Source organism: Mercenaria mercenaria, chromosome 13, assembly GCF_021730395.1.
Source record: "Mercenaria mercenaria strain notata chromosome 13, MADL_Memer_1, whole genome shotgun sequence".
NCBI classification, from domain to species: Eukaryota; Metazoa; Mollusca; class Bivalvia; order Venerida; family Veneridae; genus Mercenaria; species Mercenaria mercenaria.
In genome coordinates, this window is record NC_069373.1 from 373,513 (window position 1) to 401,374 (window position 27,862).

General features: G+C 35.6%; 1 protein-coding gene across 1 annotated transcript in view; it reads right to left on the reverse strand.

Moving 5' to 3' along the window:
• Nucleotides 1–2,398: 2,398 nt before the first annotated feature.
• Nucleotides 2,399–27,862, reverse strand: part of LOC123530188 (uncharacterized) — a 32,930-nt gene continuing 7,466 nt past the window's right edge. The window contains exon 2 of the mRNA XM_045310934.2: nt 2,399–8,539. Coding sequence (XP_045166869.2) covers nt 7,814–8,539 — 726 coding nt within the window. The 3' untranslated portion in view covers nt 2,399–7,813. The remainder of the gene's footprint in view (nt 8,540–27,862) is intronic.

The following is a 27,862-nucleotide window of genomic DNA, read 5'->3' on the forward strand; positions in this document are numbered from 1 at the left end:
AACTCTGGTACAATTTTATCATAAATTATGCCCCCTTTTTTCCAGAAGATTTTGGACTACATCTCTTGCACAACATCTCATTAAGTATCCCCCTTTTGACTTAAATTTTCAGGTTAAAGGTTTGGATCATTTTCACTTGACACAAGGGTCATAACTCTTGTACCATACCAATATTCAGTTCCGATTAATGTAAACCAATGAATAGAAAGAAAAGATTTAGTGTAATATTCTCAATTACTATGAAAATGTTTTCTTTACTTGCAGAAACGTAAACGAACTGAAATATCTTGAGTTTAAATTACCCAAAGGGAAAAGACAAAACAGTCCAAGAAAACCCAGTCATCCATCTTTCATCCGGCATATATCCATAGCTGTTGGATAAATGGCAACGTTATTTGATGGAGCCGATATGGAATACTTTTGAAATCTCTGAAGGTCAAGTTTGTATTATAAAAGCGTCAAGCGAGCAAATTTAGTGTGTTTAGTTTAATATAAAATATTACTGACATACGGAATAACTTTAAAGTAAAGCACTTTAGAAAAATGTCAAGTTGATACTTACACGACACACAAACGAACGCCTATCTTTCCTCATTTTTATCTTTTTTTTTCAAACACCAAGTCTGATACAAAAGTTTCTGTTCCATTTCACATAATTTTATACCGGAATGAAAAATGCAGGTACACGTCAGTGAACGTTCTTCGGAGAAATATAAGACGGAAATTATGCTGTAATTATATCTATGTTTTCCGAAAATAAAGTCTTCAATCTTTATTCAGATACAATTTCATTGTTTCGCGTGAAGTTTTGACATTTTCTGTCAAAAGGTTTGGAGAATCCTCTTAACAAAAACGTGATAACAAAACAGATACAAAAGAGTCATGGTAACCCTGGATCGCTCACCGAAGTAATATAAGCAACATGTTTCAAATGTCAAACTGATGCTAAAATATTAGAAAAGTAGGCCTGTAGGTCACATTCATTGTCACTAAAAGCCATTTTTAAGGTCGGTGTGTAGAACTGTATATGTCATCCTAATTTAAAGGATGTCTCTCAAAAAGCAAAATAGTTAAAGGTAAAAGTCAAGTGACCCCTAATTACTAGGGATCATTATGAAACTATTAGTAAAGAATCTAGGAATATGGTCAGATATTTTTCGAAGATTTTTTACTCTATAACTCATTTAACAAGTTGCCCCCACCCCCACCCCCCGACCCGGGGAAGGAACTTTTATCACCCCAGGGGTTTAATTTGAACAATCTCGTTAGAAAACTATTGAACAATGCTGCATACTTAATATGAAGATCATAGGCCTTGAACTTTCATTAAAGTCATTTTCTATATAAGTCTATGTGAAAGTTGTAAACCCCGGGCAGGGCCTCTTTTTTACCCCAGGGTAATAATTTGAATAATCTTGGTAGAGGATCGCATGACAACGCTACATAACAAATATCAAAGGCCTAGATCTTGTGGTTTCAGGCAAGAAGATTTTTTAAAGATTTTTTTCCTGCATAGAGGATCACTAGACAATGTAACACACCAAATATCAAAATCTAGGGCTAGCAGTTTTAGACAAGAAGACTTTAAAAGTTGTTTTTCTATTGTATTATAATGCTTTCTTTGTATTGCAATGTATTTGTGTATGAGCCGGAGGCCTTATTGCGCAATAAACTTTGAAACTCTATATGTCCATGTAAAATTTCGGACTCCCGGGCGTATCCTCTTTTCATCCCAGGGTAATCATTTGAATAAGTTTGGTACAGGGCCACAAGGCGAAGCTACATACCAAATATCAAACGCCTAGGTCTTGCGGTTTTAGCCTAGAAAATATTTTAAGGTTTTGATATAGAAGTCCATGTAAACATTTTGACCCCCGGGGCGAGGCCTCTTTTCACCCTAGTGATATAATTAGAACAATCACTATAGAAGGTCATTAGATGATGTCACATGCCAAATATCAGAGCTCTCTGCCTTGCGGTTTTCGACATGTTTTTGTCATTTCGGTTGCCATAGAGAATATAATGTAGAGTTCAAGTATTTGAACAGCATTTAAAGTCAATTGAATATCCCTGTGTAGTTTCATCAAAGTTGGCATGGTGGTTTAGACGAATATGTTGTTTAAATGAAAGGGTTAACGGACAACGGACGGACCTAAGACGGACTGATTGACAGACGGACGGAAACCCGACGGTGAGCTATCATAAAAGTTCACCCTGAGCACTTTGTACTCAGTTTAGCTAATAAAAAGGCATCATCTCCCTTTAAAAACAAAAATGCGTGTTTGCTTCTTTCAAATGCTTTTCTAGCTATAATTTCCATGTCGTTGCAAGTACTTTGGCGATCATGCTGAAACTGGGATATTTACAACTTAAAAATGTTTATTGTGACAATCTTTATTGCTTTTCTAGGTCAAATTGGCATTGCGACTGAACACGATTTCCAATTAACAGAAAAAAAAAGATATCACTCGAAACAAATGTTCCCACAAATAAATTGTTGACTTTACTACATGTGCAACTCCAAATTTCTAGGTAACACTTGGGATTAAAGGTCAACGTGTTTTTTCTTCCTTTACCATTCATCAAGAGATTTTATCTTACTTGGCAAAAATGTTTCCCATTAGAAATGTGTCATACGCAATCTTCAAATACAGAATTTAAATGTCAAGGATACACTTAGAGGCAAGGATTTTCTTGGTGCAAACTGGGTCTCTTTATGTTAGGTCAATAATCTGCATTCTACAGATGGGTTATAATATTTCTAGGCATGAAATTTACCTATAATGAGATATCCTTACATGCGCAAAATTCAGACCCCAAGCTCAAAGGTAAAGTTCGAACCTGGAGATCAATACTCAGTATTGTTGTAAAAAGTCTGGTACATAACCAACCAACCTTCATGAGAAATTATTGTTACCTAGGTTCGACACGACACCATGAAGTGTAGCTCAAGATCACACCTAAAGGTAAAATCATTCCTTGTTAGTTCAATTTTTCATCAAGGTATTTTAATATCAACTAGCACAAACAGTATCCATAACGTTAGGAGGAGTTATGCGCAAATTCAACATATTTTAAATAAATGTCACTTTTCGATAGAATGGCAACAGGATTTTTCTCTTTCCACCCCAACACTCAACCATATACCAAGAGATCTTAATATAACTTGCCATAAATGTCACTTATACAAAGATGATGTGTCATGCAGAGCTCCCTGACCCCGAGGTCAAAAGGTCACTGCCATACTAAAAAGAATTACGTAATTCAACATAATCACAATGCGTCACTGAAAGTGTATGAAGCTAATAGCATTTGACAAGTAGACGGAATGTTGTGAATTTATATGGCCGTTCGTTCGTATATTAATTTGTCTGTATGTCAGTTCTGAAAAGATGTTATAGTAAAAACATGTTAGTTATGAAACTATCAGGATATTATAACTCTTATTTCGTGTTTCATTTCCTTGCATTTTCCGTGCGTCTGTCTGTCAGTCAGTGTCTGGCCGACATTCGGTCGTCACAAAAAGTTGGTTCTGCTGTACATTAAAAAAAAAAAGAAGATTTTTCTACTACTACTTTGGAAAATTGAGTGATACGCAGGTTCTTTATTATGATGCGTTCTTTATAAAAAGGCAATCTGGACAATAGGCAGACAATTTAGTTTTGCTACACCAAAAATTTTAGATACTATGCACAATTTTAAAGATTATGTTTAGTATGCTTGTGTGTTTAGTATACTTCAGTTTTCAAGGGTGATACGTTTTCAAACATGAAATTAAAAATAACGCTGAAAAATTAAAAGATGGCAAGTGCAACATTTATAGGTTTTATTCATATTTATATTTTATTGTAATATTACTGATTTTATAATTTCAGGAAGGACAGACCAAACACAAATTCACAACATAACTGTTCACGGATACAGAGAATGACTTACTATATAACTACCCCCGCATAGATGATTGCTGAGAGTAATCACCGTCGGTACAACAGTATCCATAAAAAAATGAAACATTGCAAAAACTCTAAAGAATTGTGAATTTAACTTTATGCATCATATTGGACATATATTTGATATTTGTTTAGTGATATTCAGATGCAAATGACGGTGCTGAATAGTGCAGGCGATTGTAATGCTAAAAACTGTTTTGGGAGTATTTGATTCATGATCATATTCCGAATACAATTGCATACATATGTCATTTAGTACAAACATGTTAAATTGAGGTACACAGGATTATGTCCTTCTACATTTATATGCATTATTAAAAAACGAAACTAACAAAATCATTTCTTACATAACTAGGGTTCCAGAGATGCATAGTTTTATTCAAAATTAGAGACATTCAAGTAGTTTGTATTTAACACACTAACAGTAGGATTTTCAAAATCTATACGTGTCTTATGCGGCCGTAAAATGAGACATATGATGGGATCCCTTGCAACGGGAGATAGGCGATGTTCACAAAAAGTTGCAGTTCACGAAATTCGGTTACGATGTTTATAGGCACAATGCCTTGGCGATGTTTCCCTGGAGTTATGGCCATTGAGTTTCTCAAACTTTCTAAAGTTTACAAACTAAAATCTGAGTAGTTCTTTTAAAATGTTAAACAAACATATTCACTATGTTTATGTGAATTACATGTCCGCTGAGTTTGATAATCCTTCTGTGTTGTTCCAGTGGCTTGAGCCTGCAACATTTTCGTTTTTGTCGTGTTGAGTGACCTGTGAAGTTTCCACTTTTCTCTATTGAATTATTAAAAATGGCAAAAATTGATAATGCTAGGTCTGGCAGATGGATTTTCCAAGTCACTTGAGTTATGGCCCTTCAGCTACTTCAAATTACAATAAGACAGTCAGATCAGTTAATTAGTCAAACTGTTTGTTAGCTCGTTATCTTGGCTATATCTCTGAAACTGATGCCCTTGAATTATCAAAATTTTGAAATATCACATCTGTGTCAGAATGCTGAATAAGTAGTCAAATGTAGTTTGCAGTAAAGGAGCTTATTTCTGGCAGTTTATTCTCATATCAAAGGTAATGTATCACTATATAAATCTGAACTTGACAGTCCTTTTGAATAGCGGTGTGTTATATAAACATTAAACAAACTTCGTAGCAGAATGATTCCGTTTATACAGTGAAAATATGTATTGTAGAAGTTTGAATATACTTCCTGCTTTAGAACAGGACGGGAAATTTCGACAAATGGAAAATTGATAAATTGCTGTTTACGGATAAATCGTATAACAATGTATCAGTGCTAATTTGTTATGATTTCTTTCATAGTCAGAAACATTAATGTTTAAATACAGCTTGTATACCAGTAACGAATATTTACCCAATAAAAATGAATCAAATGTGCTGTAATAAGAAAGGACACTCTTAATTAATATATTGAAATGTTTATTCTAATACGCTTAACAGGCGTTGAGGTCATGGTTTTGTTGTAACCAAGAAAGAGCTTTATTATATTTTATCTGCTGGTTTAGATTAAGGCCATATTAGAATCGAAATGATTTACAGCAAGATCGTTATTAACTAAATTTAAAACATTCAATCGGTTATAAGCACTGAGGATAACTTACTCAGGCTACGCCCTAGTGTAAATACTCCGCAGACGTATAACCTCTTTCCATGAAAAACATAACGTTAAAACTCGGTTTTCTATACACAAATTTTCCATTATTAGGACCGCAAATCAATCTGATATTACCTTAACACACTAAAAGGGTTTTAAATACGTATATGCAGCTATTAAAACAGTTTTTAACTATACGTATTTGATCAATGTCATCCAGTTTAAGACTGCAATACACTTACATCATTGCAACATTATAGCATGAGTTAACTTTGATAGCCTCGCTATATCTATATCACTAAGTACGGAAATAAATTTTCAGATTCTAGTACAACTTCAAAATAGGGAGAGTCAATAGTAATGTATAGCCTAGTTTATTACTTGAAACTTTTCTTTATAATTGTTCAATATTCGTGTAATACCTGATTGACATGTACAAGATGGAGAGAGCATTACTGAGTATGAATTTTTCAAGCAAACTTTTCGCCTATATTGCCACACCGTCACACTTTTCTGGGACCTAGTATTTCGTTCTTAATCAAACATTTACCAAGAAGATGATGATATCTCGCGATGTGTAAAGTTAATAAAAGAAAAAATGGACGTAATAAATTTTGTGTATTGTTTATGGTATATGACCATGCAGATTGTGGAAGTCAGTCATATAAACCATTTCTATTGTTAACATATGCATGCTGTGCAAAAAATAAACTTTAAACTAACACAATTCAAATGAAGGTATTTACTCGCGATGCTATTTGCTATTTGCACAAAAATGTAAACTTTGGAATCCACGCCATAGCAATCTGGACATCTGATTTGGTTCTCCGATGAAATATGCTTATGTTCACAAGAATGATGAATCAATTGTATTATCATGTGAGTAAGACTAAAGCAATCAAATTAAACAAAAAAAAGTACAAAATTTTCCAAAGGGTATAATAATGTCAAACAATTTATAACGGCAAATTTGTTAAACACATTTGTAAAAATCTCTAACACTACAGCATTGCCCATAGGCCAACCGAGTACCTCTGGTTGAAAATTAGCTGTTCCGGAGAGTCTAACACAGTTTCTGACACTAGCCAGTATATCCCAAAAGTCATGTTAGCCGACTCGGATCAGGCGTGTTAGTCATGTTGGAACGTCAAATCCAGTAAGTTAATCTGGAACATCTAACCAGGCAGATGGGTAAGTCCATGCAGAAGGTCTAACTCAAACAGAAGGATTAATCATTCCAATACCTAAAACAGGTAGGGGTGGTCACGTTTAACGTTTAACTCTGACAGGCGGTTTAGTCATTTCTGAACGTCTAACTTAGTCATTCCCGAACGTCTAAATCAGAACAGAAGGATTAGTCATTCTAGATCGTCTAACACAGACATGCGGTTAGTCTTTCTGTAACTCAGACAGGCTATTAGGTCATTCTGGGAAGTCTAAACCAGACAGGCAGGTAAGTCATTCTCGATCGACTAACACAAACTGGTGGGGTAGTCTAAGTCATATCGGAACGTCTATGTCATACAGGTGGATTCGTTATATTCCAGAATGTCTAATTTAGTCCCCCATACCCTAAACGTTAACAAGATGCAACAACGGATGCCCAATTAGCGATGCTAACTTCTGTGATTAAGAGCAACAGAGTTGTCATCACCTTACCACAGGCGGAGAATCGGTAAGTAACGGACGACTTTGTATATCCTTTGAACAATATTGATTCATGAAGTTGAACTGTAAACATTAAGCAGTTAGATTGGTTTCAAGTCCGCTCTCGACACTATAGGCATTGGAAAGCAGTTTTACCGCGGAGTCAATGTTGGTTATTATCAGTTGAAGGAGAGATTTCTGTTCTATTTATTAGTAGAATTATATAAGAAATACCTTTAAAAATACTTTAGGAGCGCAATATTCTTCCGCTGAAGAACGAATGCATATTTCCCGATGAAAAGATAATAACCTTTTTATAACTTACGCATGTACACGTACAAATACAATGTAAATATAATAAATATGTTCAATAGCCTGAATAGGATTGACAACACTGAACTAAATAGAAAATAATAGCGCAACAACACACACTGAATTAAGTCATGCACCCGATAAGAAACTCAGACGTCAGTGTATGAAAAAAATATTGACGTTTTCGGTACCAGTGTAACTAAACGGGGAATAAAAATGAGTATGTAATAAGTAACATTATTGGAGCATCCGCGAAACTTCCACTGCTTGATTATTATATACATGCCTCATCTATCCTAGGTATTCTTCCTTTAGATATTATTTCGTTACAACGTTGACAATAGCTCCCATTTAAATCTCCATCTATCTGTGAAGGTTTTCCGATTACATCTTGGATTGATTCATCATGGGAAAAAGTCCTAAATATTTGTGTTTTCATAACAAGCGTTTCTATTTCACTTATGTTATGACTTTTACATGAGGACTGCCTGTAAGCATCATGAGTTTTATTTATAAGATAAGTTTGCAAGGTTTTGGACATTTGTGTTCCACAGCATAAGCGAAGTATATCCCAGTATCTTAAGTATTCAACAACGTGCTGCATTTGTTCGTCTGGTATTCTAGATATTGTCTGGTATTTATAAACCATCAAATGACCTAATTTCTTTGCCATAGACAAATCTGCAATAAAAGGAACTGTTAAATTGAGATTTTGAATCATCTTTAAATCGTTTTTAGGTTGATTATTTCCTGAAGTCATAAATATCCAGGAATCCGAAGGTAAATTGTTAACATACGTCTTTAAAGAATGTGTTTTTATAACTGTATATCGTTTCAATTGTTGCTTGTCGTGTTTAGGGTCGAAATAACACCCAACAGCGTTTTTCTCATGTTCATGCATAACAGCTAGTAGAGTGCATAAAATTTGAAACTGCAGCGTTGATGCCGTTCTAGGACGACCGTATTGTAAAATAACCCTCGGGTGTACCGCATAAGATGCCTGTAATGAAAACCAACATAGAATATAATTTGGTTTTAAATAAAGTTCTGAAATTAATATAAGTATTTCTTCTGTTATATACAATACTTGATAAAATTGTATATACTTATAAAGAAAACACTAACTAAATTAAAATATTCCATAGTTTCGGTTTTTATAATTGTACTTGTATTAGATATAAGATATATTTAAAGGAGAGCAACAGGCCATCGCTGGTCTATGTCAGCTACAGTGCAGTTGATCATATAATGAAGCAGTGCATCTGTGTGTATTGTCTTCGCCAGGCGACATGGCTGTCTTTGTTAATTGCGATTATTTCTGTCCAAGGCTGTAGGAGAACCTCTACCCATCTACCCAATTCAATTCAAGTTTATTCAGGCATAAAATCATAAAACATTATACAAAACTAATGCAATAAAAAACATGAATGCAATAGCTAATATATATTAAAATGAGTTGATTATAATGTTATAAACATCTTAAAATAGATATGTTAAGTAATACATCAAGTATACTTTATGATTTATTAAATAAAAATAAAGATATGATCTTAAAACAGGGGCAACAGTGGCCGAGTGGTTAAGGTCGCTGGTTTCAAATCACTTGCCCCTCATCGATGTGGGTCCGAGCCTCACTCGGGGCGTTAAATTCTTCATGTAAGGAAGCCATCCAGCTGGCTAACGGAAGGTCGGTGGTTCTACCCAGGTGCCAGCTCGTGATGAAATAATGCACGGAGGGGCACCTGGGGTTTTCCTCTACCATTAAAGTTGGAAAATTGCCATATCTTACCTATCATGTGTCGGTGCACGTTAAATCCAACAAAAAAAAAATAATACCTGAAATGACCCTTGAAAGTAAAATTAATCACTTATTTTCAATGGGGTCCCATCTAACTACTATAAATAAACAAATACCAAATAATAACAACCAGCATAAACATAACTCGACTCGCCTATAAGTTCAGAAACACTCTGTACCAAGATAAAAACCCTGTTACGGTAGGGCTTGCGATGAATTTCCGTGCAATCTCGATTGCAAACGTTTTTGGAACGTTTTCTGCTGACCGTTTTATGAACGGTTCTTTTTTGACACTTCCCATCAAGTGAAAAAAGTAACGTGTAAACTGAAATTCATTTGAGTAGCATGGTCGGCGTTCCCATTAATTGGAATGATTACCAAAAATAAAAAAAACACCCATGCCGCCGTTTATTCCTTTATTTAGCAATATTTTCTTCCAATGAAAATGATTAAAATGTAATTTGCAACAAACGCTAATGTCTCCATTACCTTTTATGGAACCGGGAATACATTCAGTATAACGAAATACAGGAACGAGCTGACGATCGGAAAAAAATTGCCATATATACATTATTGAAATTTATTGTAATATATACCATTAAATTGCATTAATCAATTGTAAAAAAATAAAAAAAAATGTATAAAAGTAAATAAGTTATGAAAAACAAGAAAATAAATAAATATATAAATAAACAAAATTCTCAGTCCAAGAATATTTTAGAAAAATAGACAAGATATGAGTCGACGCATGAAATCTATTTAAACCGGCCTGCCATGAGTTTGTTTTGTATTTTTTGGGGATTATTTCCGCAAGCTTCACCAAACAATTCAAACAGAAAATGTATGATTTTCTAAATACAGCCGGACCTGCCCTTGCGACCACCTGAGATAAGCGACTTCCTGACTGAAGCAACCACTTTAAATTCCTACCTTGCAACAATAATGTAGCCGAAATAAATATTGTTTATTATTATTAATATTATTTATAATTATGTTTTTATAATTCCTTCCAAATGAATAAATGAAAGACGTTTTTCATAATGAAAATTAATCATTTCTCCTATAATTTTCAATAAAAAAGATCACTATTCTTTTATGGCCATTACCTTACAGTTTATCTAGTTTTATATAGTTTTTGATTTAGTTCAATTTACATACATATTTTCTGAATTTGATTTGCACTATAAGAATCTATTTCAATATGATATTTAGGAAATCACTATTCTTAAACGCCAGTTATTTTAATGTTTGTTTAGTTTTATATAATTCTTAAATAAAGTCCATTTTACATTAAAAAAATCTTATTTAAATAGCATAGTCAGAAAGTATTTCAATATCATACTTAACAATTAAATTTTTAGCGGTTGTTATTTCAAAGTTGATCTAGTTATAAATTATGCTTAATTTTAGTGCATTTTTACATTACTTTATTTCTAAATTTAATTCACAATGTCAGAATTTATTTCAATATCAAAATTTAACAAATCACTTTTCTTTAACGGCGGTCATTTGAAAGTTAATTTAATCCATCTTACATAATATACTGCTTAATCTTATTTGGACAGAAACTATTTTCAGTATCAAAATTTACAAATTTTAAACAGTAAAAAGAACAAGCTAATTATTTAAAACTTCCATCAAGGTAGATAGATATATAGATAGATAGATTTTATTTAATTATTTTTTATTATTTATTCCCTTTATAGGATAAGGGAATACTGCCTCGGAGTTTCGTGAAATCATCTCACGTTATGCGAAATGAGCGATAAGTTGTTTATTACAGACTCGGAGTCGCGCGGAGTGGCTATTTAATGCCGGAAATCATTATAGTGTTACCTGTATAATTTTGACTCGGAGTTCCGTCGAGTATTTTCTCGGAGTGACTCGACGAAATTCCGCTTAAGTAATAAAACTATAACAATCGGTACTCCGAGTCAGAACAAGGCAGTACTCGGAGAAATTCCTCGCTATGCAATACTTTTCTTTCCAGGAAAAACGGAAAGAGGGTTTTCCGCGTGAGCTGATCTGTATGATAAAGCATGACGAAAAGCGCTTTAAATTTAGTTATGTTTGTGAACAGAATGTTTGTGGTGTGTTTTTGATCTAGTTGTAAAAAGTACGTCAACATGCTTAAGTATATATTGTATATACAGTGAAAAATATTCAGAAAAAACTACATAAAATATATAAACAAAATAAATAAGAAAACAATAAAAGTGCTAGTTGCCAAGGTAAAGAAGAGCCATAGTCTGGCGGTGCACACTACCTTCCTAATCGTTGGAAATGCCTAGCACCGACCACCATCACATCCTGAGAAACTGGTGGCTCGTCCGGGATCTTTATCAAATTGGCAAATAACTAGCAAACTATTGTTTGAAGATGTGTTAAGATATTGTGTTATTTTACGGTGTTTTGAGGTATTGAAAGATAGTTCAAATGGCGGTCAACATAGTGTTTTCCAATTGAACAGTATTTGTTGAAAATTAAGTCATGGATTATGATAAATGGGTTTCGTGTGGCTTAAAAGAAGATGCCTTACTTGAATACGTGCAGAAGAAAGAAGCTGAGTGTATTGAGAGGGATAACGTAGGGAACGGCCCGACCTGGAACATCGACGCATAGATGCTGGAATGGAGGAAAAGAAACATTCGAGCTTGAGAAATACAAGTACATGGCAGAACAGCCCGAGAAGCAGAAGCATATAGAGCTAAAACTCAGAGAGCAAGAAATTGAACTTATGCGGCTAAAAATTGGAGCTGGGGCGTCAGCTGATATCAAGCCTGTTGTTGAGGCACCGCATAGTAGAGGTTTTAGGCCAAAATCTTCCAAAACTTGAAGAGAATAAAGGCGACATGTATGCTTATCTTGACCGGCTTGAAAGATTTGTACAAAACAAAGAGTTGAAAGAATATACTCGAGCCATAAGTTTGATTTCATTTTTAAACGGGAAAGGTCTTGAAGTATGCCTCCGGAACAAGCTTCAGATTACCAGGCATTAAATCAGCCGTTCTTAAAAAATATCAGCTTACGGAAGAAGGTTTTCAGGCTAAATTTAGAGACGGTAAACCAAAGCAAGGGGAGAAGGCATTTCAATTCATGGCTCGTCTTGATAGATACTCTATGAGATGGAGGGAAATGACGGAGGCCACAGACTTTCGACCAGATGAAAGACTCAATTATAGAAAGCAGTTAACTAGAATCTGTTCACCTGACTTGGCACTTTTGCTTAAATAACGGAAACTTAAAAGACGAAATGACGTCATTACTCTTGCAGAGCAGTACATAGAAGCTCTTGGCGTTACAATTACGTACAGTTAGAATCCCAAACCTAACAATAACCACAATAAATTCACACCACGCCCAGTTCAGACCTCAAGCCCAAGGACAAAATCCTATGATAAAGCGGTACATAGGAAAATCACATGTTTCATTTGTAATAAAGAGGGTAACATTGCAAAACCCTGCCGTGATCAAAATAGAAAAAGGTGTGGTGCAGCTTGGATGATGTACAGAGGGCAAAATAGTGTCAGTTACCGCGACAGGTGTGATCCGTAAACAAAGAATTGGTGCACGAGGCCGACAGAAAATAAGCGTGATGGTAGATCAGGTAATGAGAAGATATCGGGAATGTACATGTCACTTACTCCGAAAAGCTCATACGAAGGTTCCATAGAAAAGGGAATAGCCCAAATTTGCTAATGAAAGTTCCATTCAAGTAGTTACTAGTAGTAACAGTAGTACTACTGAATGCCAAGAAGGTGAAAGGCAGCTAGATTTGAAGCAGGGTTAAAGTACTTAGATACACAGGGTGTGATTAAGCAGTTGTAAGAAAGAAAATTGTAAAAGAAGATCAAATGTTGATGAAAAACTGCCTTATGATAGCAATAGATAGACGTGCCAAATTAGTACCTATGGCAAAAATAAGGATTGACACACCATATTTCAAAGAATAGCCGCCGGTTTCTTTTTGCCACGCTGGTTTTTGGCAAATTTAGCCCATATTTATACGCGCTTTACAAAAATGAAAATTGCCTTAAATTGTTACATTAACCCACATATTTTAAAGTAAGTATGTTTTGATATGATATCATTACTAGTTTTTTTTGTAAATCAGTACGAGAAAATTACATTTGCCATGGCAAAAGCGGTGACAAATCGGTCTTTTGCCATGGCAAGAAAATTCGTGATTTTGCCATGGCAAAATTGCCATGGCAATTCTTTTTTTATTTTTCTTAAAAAATTATTTTAACTATTTCCAAACGAATGTATTGGTAGAAATATGTTGTTTTATATCGATAACTCAGTTTTTTTTTATTTTGCCATGGCAAAAAAAATATTTTACCATGGCAAGGTTCTGCCATGGCAATTTTGCAATGGCAAGTTTCTATCATGGCAACTTTGCCATGGCAAGATTCTGTTATGGCAACTTTGCCATGGCAAGATTTTACCATGGTAAGTTTGCTATGGCAAGATTTTGCCATGGCAATTAATTTTTTTTTTCAAATATTTTAAAGGAAGTTTGATAATTTTAGTGATTATATATATTGCGCCAAGTGTAGGCTGCATTTCATTTCGCTGACATTTATTTGATTATTTCTCGAGAATTACTACACATATATATGTGGAAGTTGTCTTGAGTTTGTATTGGTTGATTGTGGGAAGATTGATGTAAATAGTTTTGTCAAATATTGTGAAACTTGCATTTTGTTGGTATTTTTTCAATTTATTTGTGCATTTTTTTTTTCAGAATAACGTTGAAATTTTCAACTGATTTCTCTTCACACACAATGATTGACCAATTATCACTTGTAGCTTTTCATGTCAAACACCAATACAATAGACGTGAACTACTTGATATTGGAAAATATGCCCGGGTGAAATTTCGGCCAGATATTCCTCTTTTAACAACAATAAAACAGTTAGGTATTTTAAAATACAGAGGTTCAAGAGGAGGTAAACATAAAGTTAAATCAATATGGGATGTCAATAAAGGGGTCCATTAATTTATAATTTACAAGTACTTCCTGAAGAAATCACAATTATAGTTCGACCACGAAATGAAATCTGTATAAACAGTTCAAATTGTATAGATAGCCAAAACCTTGAAATTCAGCAGCAAAATATCAAAAATGTTACCAAAATTAGATGTGAATCCATTACAACAGGAAGAAGTGAGAAGAAAATTCGTGTGATGCAGTTTCAACCAAGATCTCTCAAAAATAAGACAGTTTCTGTGTGTATCACATAGTTTCAAATGATTTTGATTTGGTAGCACTCACTGAGACTTGGCTCGGAACTACCATCGATAAAACGTGTATTGGCGAACTTGTACCGAATGGATATTTCAATTAAAAGTTGTGGCACGGTGCAGCGGCAGCCGTGGAGTGGATGTGGCTTCTCATACATAACTCTGCATTTACTCTTCGTGTTGTTGCATCTAGTCGTGACAAAGATTTTAAACAATTTGAATACATGGATTGTAATTTGAGCATCAATGGATTTTCTGCACGAGTGGCAGTGATATATAGACCACCACCAACAAAACAAAACGGTTTAAAGACTAGTGTGTTTCTAGAGGAAGAATGGCCTACTTTCCTGGGCAGGTATGATACAGTTGATAAAGACATCATCATAGTGGGAGACATGAATTTCTATCTTGACATTCCATCAGATCGAGATGCTGTCAGATTTAAAAGTGTACTTCAGTCATGTGGTATGCATCAACATGTGAACGGACCAACCCATGCCCGCGGTCATACATTAGATGTTGTAATAACCAGGAACGACAGCAAAATAATATCATGTGTCGAGGTCATCGATCCAGGTCTTTGTGACAATACTGGTAATATGTCACAGGATCACCATGCAATTCACTTCAACGCCTGTGCCGCAAAACCAGCTCTATTGACGTAAGTTCTTTCAAACAAGACATCTTAGCGTCCCTTGCACTAAATACATTTCCAGAAGGCGTAGACGTGGATCCGCTAGTAAATGCATATTCAAAAGGATTATCCTTACTGATAGATAAACACGCTCCTTTACGCACAAAAACTATCGTTCTTCGACCTAGCTGTCCGTGGTTTACAGACGAACTTCATGAGGCTAAACACTTAAAACGCAAGCTTGAGCGGAAGTGGCGTAAATTCAAACTAACAATCCATGAATAAACTCCTAATTCAGGCCCGAACCGACTACTTCTCTGATAAGGTGAAGTCGTGTGGCACTGACCACAAAAGTTTGACCAAGATAACCAAAAATCTACTAGGAGACAGTCAAGATGCTTCCCGTCCCTCTAACACATCATCAAAGGAACTTGCGCAGAAGTTTGGTGACTTTTCCATCGAGAAAATTGAGAACATTAGGAATGATGTTATTTCGCATAGCCAAACTGATCGTGATTCAGTAGACTTGCATTGTCCAGAACACCAAGAAGTAGCAAACTGTCTTATTGATTTGGTTCCTACAACGATAGAAGAGGTAGAACAAATTATACAAAAATCTCCAAACAAATCCTGCGAACTTGACCCTTTACCAACATGGCTTCTGAAGAAATGTCTCGATGAGCTCTTGCCGCTGATATCAAACATCATAAATACATCAATGGAATTAGGTTATGTACCAAAAGAGTTTAAAAGTGCTAGGATAAGACCCCTGCTTAAGAAATCAGGTCTTGAACCAAACATTCTCAAAAACTACAGACCTGTATCTAACCTCCCTTTCATTTCAAAAATCTTAGAAAAGGTAGTAGATGCGCGTCTTGAGCGGCACTTGAGTGAAACTGAGCTACATGAGGGACTGCAGTCTGTTTACAGAAAGTTTCATTCAACTGAGTCGGCTTTGATAAAGGTACAGAATGACATCCGCACATCTATCGATCAAAATTCTGTAACAGTCCTCGTGCTACTCGATCTTTCTGCGGCTTTCGACACGATTGATCACCAAACACTGTTACACCGGCTCGAACATCATTTTGGAGTCACAGACAAAGCACTTGCATGGATGTCATCATATCTTAGTGACCGCTATGAAACTGTATGCGTTGATGGTGAGTTGTCGACGCCTACGTTGATGAAATACAGTGTGCCCCAGGGATCAGTGCTTGGTCCAAAGAACTATATCATGTACACTAAACCCGTTGGTGCCATATGCAGACGTCATGGACTTCTTCATCATTTCTACGCTGATGACTCTCAATTATACCTATCTTTTAAGCCGATAGAGGCTGTGGCCAGAAGTGAAGCTTAGCGCCGCATTGAGAGCTGTCTGGCTGAAATTGTCTCGTGGATGAATTCCAACATGCTGAAGCTCAATGCTGATAAAACTGAGATAATGCTATTGACATCAAAGTGTAACTCCAAGTACATTGATGACGTTTCTGTGAAGGTCGGTGATTCTGTGATAAAATCCACGAAATGTGTTAGGAATCTTGGAGCAGTATTTGACAGCGGTATGGATATGGAACAACAAGTCAACTCGGTGTGCCGGGCTGGATATGCACAACTTCGCAGAATAGGTCACATCAGACGGTATCTTACCAGTGATGCCACAAAAACCCTTATAAACAGCCTGGTTACTTCACGGTTAGACTACTGTAATGCCTTGTTAAGTGGTATACAAACAGCACACTTAACAAGTTGCAACATGTCCAGAACACTGCAGCTCGCGTAATCACTAAGACGCCCCGTCGCAATCATATAACACCGGTTCTGAGGGAGTTTCATGGTTGCAGTGAAATACAGGGTGCAGTACAAGGTTCTGACCCACACCTTTAAGGCTTTACACAATCAGTCCCCTGCCTATATTAGGGATATGCTAGAAGTGTATAAACCGGTCAGGACCCTAAGATCACAAGACACGCTGTCACTGGTTATGCCAAAATCTAAAACCATGATGTATGGCAATCGCAGCTTTTCGTGCACTGCTCCAAAGCTTTGGAACTCCCTTCTTGTCAAGATCAGGGAAGCTGACACGCTAGCTGCTTTCAAAAGCCTGCTCAGAACCCACTTCTTTGTACAATATTTTGTTAACTGACCGATACATTTATTTTTTTTAACTTGTTTTTAAATTATACTCGTTTTCATTCATGATTTTTGAACAGAATCTTGCTACATAGATTGTTACAAAAATGAGCATTTTGCAAAACCCGTAGAAAGTCACACACCAGCGGAACAGGTTATAGGTTCGATGCCCGGTCGCGTAATACCAAAGACATAAAATGGTACTAGAAGCATCCTCACTTGGCACTCAAGACGGTAGTCTTAGGACTTGTCAGCCCAGTGTCAGTATAATGTTACTGGGTGGGGTATCATATCACGTTTTTGCGGAGTGATATTCTAGTGAGGCAGCACTATAAAGTTGGGCGTTGTGCTCACTGCTACATTTTTTTAAAATTTTTCATAAAATGTGATTTTAACTGTCTCCAAATGAATGTATTGGTAGAAATATGTTGTTTCATATCGATAACTCAGTTTTTTATTTTGCCATGGCAATTAAGTTATTTTTTAAAGGAAGTTCGATAATTTTAGTGATTATGAAATACAATACAAGAGAAACAGAGAAGATTTTAGATTTCCTATGTTGGCACATTTAAATCGACAAGCACAGAATCATGCTACAAAGATTATCACACCATTGTTGGGATAAAAAATGCTAATTGATTTCCAGTAGGAAGGAATAGTTTTTTACTTCCTTGTTTTAATGAATAAAAATTGATGAAATGTAATTGTAATATTATATAACGGTGATCATATGACATATATTTTTTCTGTTTAGAACAATACATATATTTCTCGAATTACATATATAAAAAGTAAGTTTCTTTCGTTTAATATGAAATACGATATTAGTTATTATCACAGTATCTTAATCTTTGATGTTATATATGAATCGAGGATTTTTTCAGGCTTGATTGTGAATACATCAATTTATAATAACGAAAAGAAAAGTATGTATCAGATAGTTTTGTGCAACATATGCTATGTTAATAAATGAGCATTTTGCAATACCCGTAGAAAGTCACCCACTGGCTTATAATGTCGTTCTTGTCGCATTATTATTACGTCACTGTCGTACATTTAATTCAGGGATACGGATCGATGGCAGATAGCTAGCATTTGTTGGGAAGTTTAACGTGTCAGGCAAGCAAATTTTAAGTGCATCGGTGCAATTTTAGTTGTATTTATATGAAATTATTATTAAATGACAATACTTAAACACAAAGACTATTTTGCGGAGAGATAGAGCTCTTAAATTGTTGTTTATGAATGGCAAGGGAAAACTCTAGTTGACAAATCGAGCTATGTCCTACACGTTCGGCTGGGAGTCATTAGTGATTAAGTTGGTTTTTAGGCATGACCAAGTTATTATTATTATTATCATCATCATTATTATTATTATCATCATCATCATTATCATCATGATAAACAAGTTCAACGGCGCTTTACTAAAGAAACGCAGCCACACAGGGCGAGAAATTTGAGATAATATACTTTCGAGTTTAGCAAGTTATTAAAGATTTCTGTCTACATTTTTCAAAATATTCCCTAAATATTTGCACGTTCCATGTGATTTTCTTTAACAGCGCACCGTTATGACGTTACGCTTGGCGTAATGATTCTGACGTACGATCTGTGTGTGTTTTGAATAATAATAAACAGTTTCAGTCTTCTTTGTTTAGTATGGAAATAAATCGGGTCGTGTTAGAATGTGCTATATAACGAATGTGAAGGTCATATAATGACCATATTTATTTTTACAAGTATCAAAACATGTGTATTTACGTCAATTTATAGGATAGAAATATGTATTTTCCACAAAGCAGCGGTCCCACATATATATGATTTTTCACTGAGGAACTGACGTATCCTGCATTTAACATACGGCCCAAGACATACGCTAACTTACTTTAGCACCATTTACTGTCGCACTAGCGTTAAATGTCACAAGTACCGTTAAACGTCGCAAGAATGAAATTAAATGTTCCATCCACCGTTAGCAAACGTGTTGCCGCAAAATCATCTGCCACTATAAGTTGCACTTTTGACATTAAATGTCGCAAGAATTTGTACACTGATATATATCGTAACATGAACTTTTAATGTCGACAATGCCTATTGAAAACTAAGACGTATATTTATAATCAATTGTGTAATAGGCTTGGATCTTCAATAGTAAAATAATGTGGTATTAGCTTTAAGCCCAACGGAAGTTATACATTCTATTACATGTATACTTTGTGAAGGCAGCAGTCTTAACATGTATAATTATCTATATTCTACTTTCTTGTACATATTGAAAGACGAGGACCTTGCTCACCTTGCCTTTATAGTTGGCTGTTTTGATAGAGGTTCGCGCAAGAAAAAAGTGAAATTATTTTGAAATAGGGACAGTGTTTTTGACTGGGACATGTTAAAGTTTCCACTTAAATGATACGGGATGATAATGTCGTGTATTTTAGGCGTGTGGTAGGGATGGGGTAAAGGTGGGGAAGGGAATGAATGAATAATGATAATATTGTTATTATTAATTATGATACAGGAATCTAAAATATAGTAAAGAAGTAATTTTAAGGGAAACAGAAATTGATTTGTGGGGTGAGGGTAGATGACTAAGGGATCAATTCGGAAAGGTAGAATGATAATGTGATACTAGGAGGCAATGCCAAGAAACTAAAGATATGCAAAATATCAAGCTCGGTATTTGAAGTAGTGTAATGAGGACAACACATGATCTTCAGCTGGATAGTCGCCTTATAACATTTACTAAAATTTCAACACAGAATTAGAACCCATGATCACTTGGCAGGAAATCATTCGTTTTCCACTGCTTCACTGGTACAGAGGAATACTTCATGGACAGATTTAAGTCTCATTTGTGCAAAGGCACAGGCGTTTTTAAGATCGGTGCAGTTTACACTTCTTGCATGTCAATCAGTTTGCCATTTGTTGTCTATCAACATATTAGAGTGTGATCCCTCGGTGGCAAGGCCTTTCTATAACGCATATATCATACATTTTTCAGTAGATATAAGGTGTGAAGTGATGGAGACGTGATTTCGTGCGTTCGAATTAACATGTCGAGTGCTGGAGATAAAATGTCATGCTCTCATGATGGGATGTTGTGTTACTGAAATAAGATGTCTTGCGCTTAAAATATAATGTCATACTGTCGAGATAGATGTCGACACTCGTATATAAATATCATACAGCAGCGTGTGTGAAATTGAATTTGTCAACCCGAGGGCAGAATGCCAACCGAGGCGAATGCCGCGTGGTGACATTCTGTTTCGAGGTTGACAATACCAGTGTCACATACGCTGCCATATAGTATTTGTTTTATTATACCGAACACACTTTTGTACAAGATGTTTTAAAATGTTTTTAATTAATTTAATTTAACAGTTTTATCTTTAGCGCGGTTATTACCTGTGTACACACTGAATATTGACGTTACTACTATAATTATGTGTGCAAGGGAGGCAACCATATGGCTAAAAGATGAGGTTATATAGCAGTTATTCGGACAATAGTGTGTTTCCGTGATGTAGTCGAAAGAAGTCCCTGATAAATAGATCCTCGTTTTTCCGTTTTTCGCGCATTTGCGCGTAAATCAGGGGTCAAATGGGCATTCACTTGTGAAATGAATTTTACATAAAATAGTACACTTTTCATGCTAGTATTTGCATGATTTCGAGTTGTTTACTTGTAAAGGAAGGTAGAGTGTTTATTCTGTGGACCGCTTTCTGAAATGCGGCGAAATGAGTGTACCTGACTTCAGTTGACTTGCATTTCACTGCATACTACAGGTATTCAGCATCCCTTTTTCTTTTCGTTTTCTCGAAGCAAATGTATGGATATCTTGTGGAAAATAGGTCCACGACAGAGTGAAAATCTAGAACTGTAACAAAATTGTTCTGAAGTAGCTGAATTTTTTATGTAACAAAGAACAATTTCTTTTATTGGTATATAGCCATGAAGCAGTTAATTGCCCTTATATGAGATTCTAAATATCAGCGCGGTCACATGACCTAACGGTCACTTTTGCTTAGTCACGTGTTATAAAGGTTGAAAATGTTTTCGATAGTCAAAATATCTCTTTCTCGGGTAATGGGATTTTATCATTGTAGACACAAAATAGGTATAATAAAAGATGTTCACATCTCGAAATGAGACATAAGATGCCATTTCATCGAAGTAAAATGTCTCGCGCTCGAGGTGAAATGTCATGCTCTGGAGATAAGATGTCGTGCCCTCGAGTTCAGATAACATGTGCTGGAGATGTACAACGCATGAGATACGTTTTCCTTTAAACTGGAGAGTTATAATGGCCTAGATCGATCACTTATGTTTCACAACTGGAAGTCTTGCATCAACCTAAAATTTGGTGTAACGCGACCGGGGATCGAACCCAAGATCTCCAGTATTCGAAGCGGATAAGATCCGAATTTAAGATAGCAGAAGCAGTATTTGGATTTTCAGCTACAATTGAAAGACTCGTATCATCTGCAAATAACCTTATATGAGCTTGAATATCTAGGACTATGTCAATGATGTAGATTAAAAATAAAAGGGGCCAAGGATTGATCCTTGGGGAACCCCTGCAGTGATTACTTTTTGAGATGATTTACAGCCAGGAAGTATAACACTTTGTTTCCTATTATGCAGATATAAGGAATACCAGGATAATAAGGACCCAGAGATTCCAATAGACTTAAGTTTATAAATGAGACCCTTGTGCCAAACACGGTCGAATGCCTTACTTATGTCACGAAATATAGCCCTTATCTCTTTACCAGAATCAATAGCTTGTGAAAATAAATTGTGGATATATGTAAGTTGGTTTACTGTACAGTCACCTGGAACAAAACCAGACTGCAGGGGAGAGAGGATGTTATGTTCATGAAGAAAATTGAAAGTATGTTTGAACACAATTTTTTCAAACACTTTATTGACAGTACTTCTGAGAGAAATAGGACGGTACTTATTTACAAGAGAGGGATCTCCAGACTTAAAAATAAGTGTAACGTTAGCGTTTTTCCAACTGTTTGGAACTGTAGAAATACGCAATGAGTAATTAAAGAGGCCACACAAGGGGCCGGAAAGCTCACGAAGGATACGATTGTTAATACTATCAGGGCCTGCAGCTTTACCTAGTTAAAGAGATTGTAAAAGAGATATTACTTCATCTGGGGAAATAGTAATACTAACAAGAATGTCGTGATCAACAGCTTGCGGGTGTGGCAGCGAGGGTACTGAGTTCTCATCTATACGTGTTTGACCAACAAAAAAGTCATTGAACAAGTTGGCTTTACCAGGCATATCTTCAATAATTTTATCATCATATGACATGGGAGGAATAGAGGAGGATGAATATGGTTTTATGAAAGATTTCAAACAAGACCACCAAGTTTTGTTGGTTTGAGATTCTGATTTTAACTTTTTAGAAAGAAGATCCAACTGTTGACTCTTTGCAACACGGATTTTGTTAACTATAAGATTGCGGAGGTTTCGAAATGTTTCCCAGTGATACGGAGTGTTTCTTTGTCTAGCCTTTCTATAGTAACGTTTACGTTTCCTAATTAGTAATCTGATTTCATTCGTTAAACAAGACGGTTCACCCTCTCTGATCAGTACTTTTCTGTTCGGGATGCATATTTTGGCATTCTCAATAATTTTATTTGCAATGTTTTCCGTGTACTTATCAATATCCTCATGCTTGAGAGAGTCCCAGTCAAATGTTGATGTTATTTGCCTAAGTCTATCGTAGTTATCCTTATCGAATATCCAAACGTGGCGGTAAAATGGTGGAAATTTTGCCTTTTTAAGGTTTAAAAGTCCATAAACTGGGCAGTGGTATCTAACGTTTTGAGGAAGAAAAGGGTCACCAACGCCACTTATGTGTATTAAGTTTTTATTTGAGGTAAAAATTAGATCAATGATTGAGGATGATGTCTCAGTGAAATGTGTAGGTGTATCAATTAACTGCGTCAAGGAGAACTGGTCACATATACTACTGACTTTTTTGTTAGAAAACTGGTTGGCTATGTTAAGATTAAAGTCACCGGTAATAATGATGTTTTCAAAAGCTGTATCAAAAGCAAGATGAATACAGTCTAATATAAAAGAGTGTTGAAAGGCATCAGTATTTGGTGGCCTATAAAATGAACCGACAAGAATATGTTTGTTAGAAACTACTATTTCAATCAAAGACATTCCACACCGTTGATTCAAGATCACGCCTTCTTCTATAGTATAGATACTGTTTTACAGTTATATTAACTACGGTGTCTACTAGTAGCAGTGAGCACAATGCCCAACTTTATAGTGCTGCCTCACTAGAATATCACGCCGTAAAAACGTGATACGATACCCCACCCAGTAACATTATACTGACACCGGGCTGACAAGTCCTAGACTACCGTCTTGAGCGCCAAGTGAGGAAGCTTCTAGTACCATTTTTTATGTCTTTGGTAAGACGCGACCGGGCATCGAACCTATAACCGGTTTCGCTGGTGTGTGACTTTCATTTTTGTAACATAGCATATGTTGCACAAACCTATGTACAAGGGAAAATCTGATACACATTTTTCCTATTCGTCATTTAAAATTGCTGTATTCACAATCATGTCTAGAATGCTTAAGTACCTCAATGCAGATCAAGAATATAAAAAAAAGCTTTAAAGCGATAAGCATTTTTGTTCGGATATTTTTTTTTCTATTTTTGCGCGGCTTAGATTATCCAAGCCTGCTAAAATTCTCGAGTCATATATAACATCAAAGATTAAGATACTGTGGTAATAACTAATATCGTATTTCATATTAAACGAAAGAAACTTACTTTTTATATATGTAATTCGAGAAATATATGTATTGTTCTAAACAGAAAAAACATATGTCATATGATCACCGTTATATAACGTTACAATTACATTTCATCAATTTTTATTCATTTAAAACAAGGAAGTAAAGAACTACTCCTTGCCACTGAAAATCAATTAGCATTTATCCCAACAATGGTGAGATAATCTTTGTAGCAAAATTCTGTGCTTGTGGATTTAAATGTGCCAACATAGGAAATATAAAATCTTCTCTGTTTCTCTTGTATTGTATTTCATAATCACTAAAATTATCGAACTTCCTTTAAAAATTAACTTAATTGCCTTAGCAAAATAAAAAAAACTGAGTTATCGATATGAAACAACATATTTCTACCAATACATTCGTTTGGAGGTAGTTAAAATCACTTTTTATTAAAAATTAAAAAAAAATGTAGCAGTGAGCACAACGCCCAGCTTCATAGTGCTGCCTCACTAGAATATCACTCCGCAAAAACGTGATATGATACCCCACCCAGTATTATTATACTGACACCGGGCTGACAAGTCCTAGGACTACCGTCTTGAGCGCCAAGTAAGGAAGCTTCTAGTACCATTTTTACGTCTTTGGTATGACGCGACCGAGCATCGAACCTATAACCGGTTCCGCTGGTGTGTGACTTTCTACGGGTTTTGCAAAATGCTCATTTTTGTAACACAAACATATGTGCAAGGGAAAATCTGATACACATTTTTCCTATTCGTCATTAAAAATCGCTGTATTCACAATCATCTCTTGAATGCTTAAGTACCTCAATGCAGATCAAGAATATAAAAAAACTTTAAAGCGCTAAACGCGGCTTAGATTATTCAAGCCTGCTAAAATTCTCGAGTCATATATAACATCAAAGATCAAGATACAATGAAAATAACTAATATCGTACTTCATAAACCAAAGAAACTTACTTATTTGATAAATAGATATGTTCTGTAATTTAAGTAATATTTGTATTGTTCTAAATAGAAAAAAACATATGGCACACTATCACTGTTATGTAATATTACAAATACATTTCATACATTTTCATTCATTAAAACAAGGAAGTAAAAACTACTTCTTGCCGCCGCTAGAAATCAATCAGCATTTATCCCAGTAATAGTGAAACAATCTATGCAGCAAGATTCTGTGCTTGCTGATTTGAATATGCCAACACAAGAAATCTAAAATCTTCTCTGTTCCTGCCAGTATTGTATTTCATAATCATCAAACTTCCTTTAAAATATTTGAAAAAGTAAATTAATTGCCATGGAAAAATCTTGCCATGGCAAACTTACCATGGTAAAATCTTGCCATGGCAGAATCTTGACATGGCAACCTTGCCATGGCAGAAACTTGCCATGGCAGAATCTTTTTTTTTTTTGCCATGGCAAAATAAAATAAACTGAGTTATCGTTATGAAACAACATATTTCTACCAATACATTCGTTTGAAAATAGTTAAAATCACTTTTTAAGAAAAAAAACAAAATCAAGAATTTTCTTGCCATGGCAACACATTTTGCCATGGCAAAAGACCGATTTGTCATGGCAAAACCGCTTTTGCCATGGCAAATGTGTAATTTTCTCGTACTGATTTACAAAAAACTAGTAATGATATCATATCAAAACATACTAACTTTAAAATAGGTAGGTTAATGTAACAATTTAAGGCAATTTTCATTTTTGTAAAGCGCGTATAAATATGGGCGGAATTTGCCAAATACCGGCGTGGCAAAAAGAAACTGGCGGCTATTAAAGGTGAAATAGAGGCCAGGGTTTTAAAAAAAGTAATTTTTGAGTTTGTATTAGGCAACATCAGTTGCCTGTTAGAAAAACCAGGCGACAAATGGATTGGTGTCGTGACGCTAGTAAGTTCGAAGCAACAGACACAAATGTAGCTGTTGAAATCACAAGGGCTCAAGGAGAGAAGGAGAAGAAGCCACTTAAAGTACCTGTAGTTAAAGAAGATGAGATAACAGTTAAGTTGCTTAAGAAAGCACAGTCAGAGGAAAACACTATGGAGATACGCCAAAGATAAAAAGATAATATCAGCTGAAGGTGGCAGTAAGTACAAATACGAGATAAGCAAAGACGTATTGTACAGAATCTTTGAGACAATGAAGGGCGGTAAGAACGTAGAGAGCAAGCAGATAGTGGTCCTAAAAATATACAAGAAACGAGTAATATCCTTAGTATATGAATCTATAAGTGAATCTATGAGGCTTATAAGCTGAAATGCCATTATATAATGTTGTTAGTTATTTCTGTTTACTGGTTATATCTTTATAAAGAGTGGTTGTAACATTATTTGAAGTAGTCCTATCTATATATAAAGATGATTGTTCCTTATATAGCTTGGAAATGTTCTTACCTTAAGTAGAAATGTCTTGATATCGTGTGGTATTGTGAATAAGCGTCAACATTATATAATGACTTTTCAGCTTATAAGAGAGCTATGACTCTCCATAGCTTCAAATTCTCGAAGACAAAGGTCTGAAACTTAAAGGTTATAAGTATGAATTATTTAAATTTTCAGCTGTTTAACTTGGTCATGTCATTTCAAAGGACGATATTTCTACTGACCCTTATAAGTCCTCCGCTATATCAAGTTGGCCAGTCCCTACCTATATTTCCGAGTTGCGCTGTTTCCTCGGCACCGCTGATTTTATCGTCGATTTATCAACAGTTATTCTAAAATATCATTGCCCTTTACCTATCTTCTTGAAGGCCATGGCACAAACAAATCCAAGACGTTTTTGTCTTAGAAGATAAGTCCATTTTAGATTGGAAATGGGGGTGGGGGAAAGACAGCAAACTGCCCTTAATTTTCCTAAGGAGATCTTCTCCTGTTCTTGACTTTGCAGACCTTTCTAAGCCTTTCATTTTCAATTTGATGCTACTGGTTCTGGATTAGGGGTAGTTCTGCTACAAGAGCAAGAAGATGTCAGCCAAAGAGTGATTAGGTATGCCAGCCGAGGACTCCGGCCAAGTGAACGGAATTATTCTGCACAAAACTAAACCTCCTCGCGCTGTAATGATCAACATTCCAAAAAAATTATGATTACCTTTACGCCAACTCCTTTTTCACTGTTTTTACCGACAACAACCCATTGACCTATGTTTTATCAACTTCAAAGCTTGATGCTACTAGTCATTGGTGGGTTGCTGCTTTATCAGCTAATGCCTTCAGTATAGTGTACACGTCTGGAAAGTTCAATACTGAATGTAATGGCTTTAGCCGCAAACTAAAGTACTTTTCTGAATCCTTCAAAGCTATGTGTCTTGGCGCTACTTCCTTCCTCTCGCCCGTTAAATATATGTCTGGTGAGTCAGCTCATAAATTGGTCACTGAAGAGATGCTGCCACCAACGGACGTAGTCAGTCCTATCGATTTGGCAACGAAGCAGGCCAACGACCATAACAAAGGTAATCTCCACCCTGATATCCGGTTCCCGACCAAAGGAGAGAATCATCTTCCTACAGAGGAATAGTCCCTGTTTCGCGACTTTAACAAACTTCATTTCAGGAAAAGTGTTTTTGTTTTTGTTTTTGTTGTTGTTGTTTTTTTGCACAACCGCATCTCGCATGGCAAAGAGGTTCATCAGTTGATTGCTGTTTCTAAGATGTATATAGTCATCGTCTTCCGAGGGATCCACTATTAAATAGGTCATTCA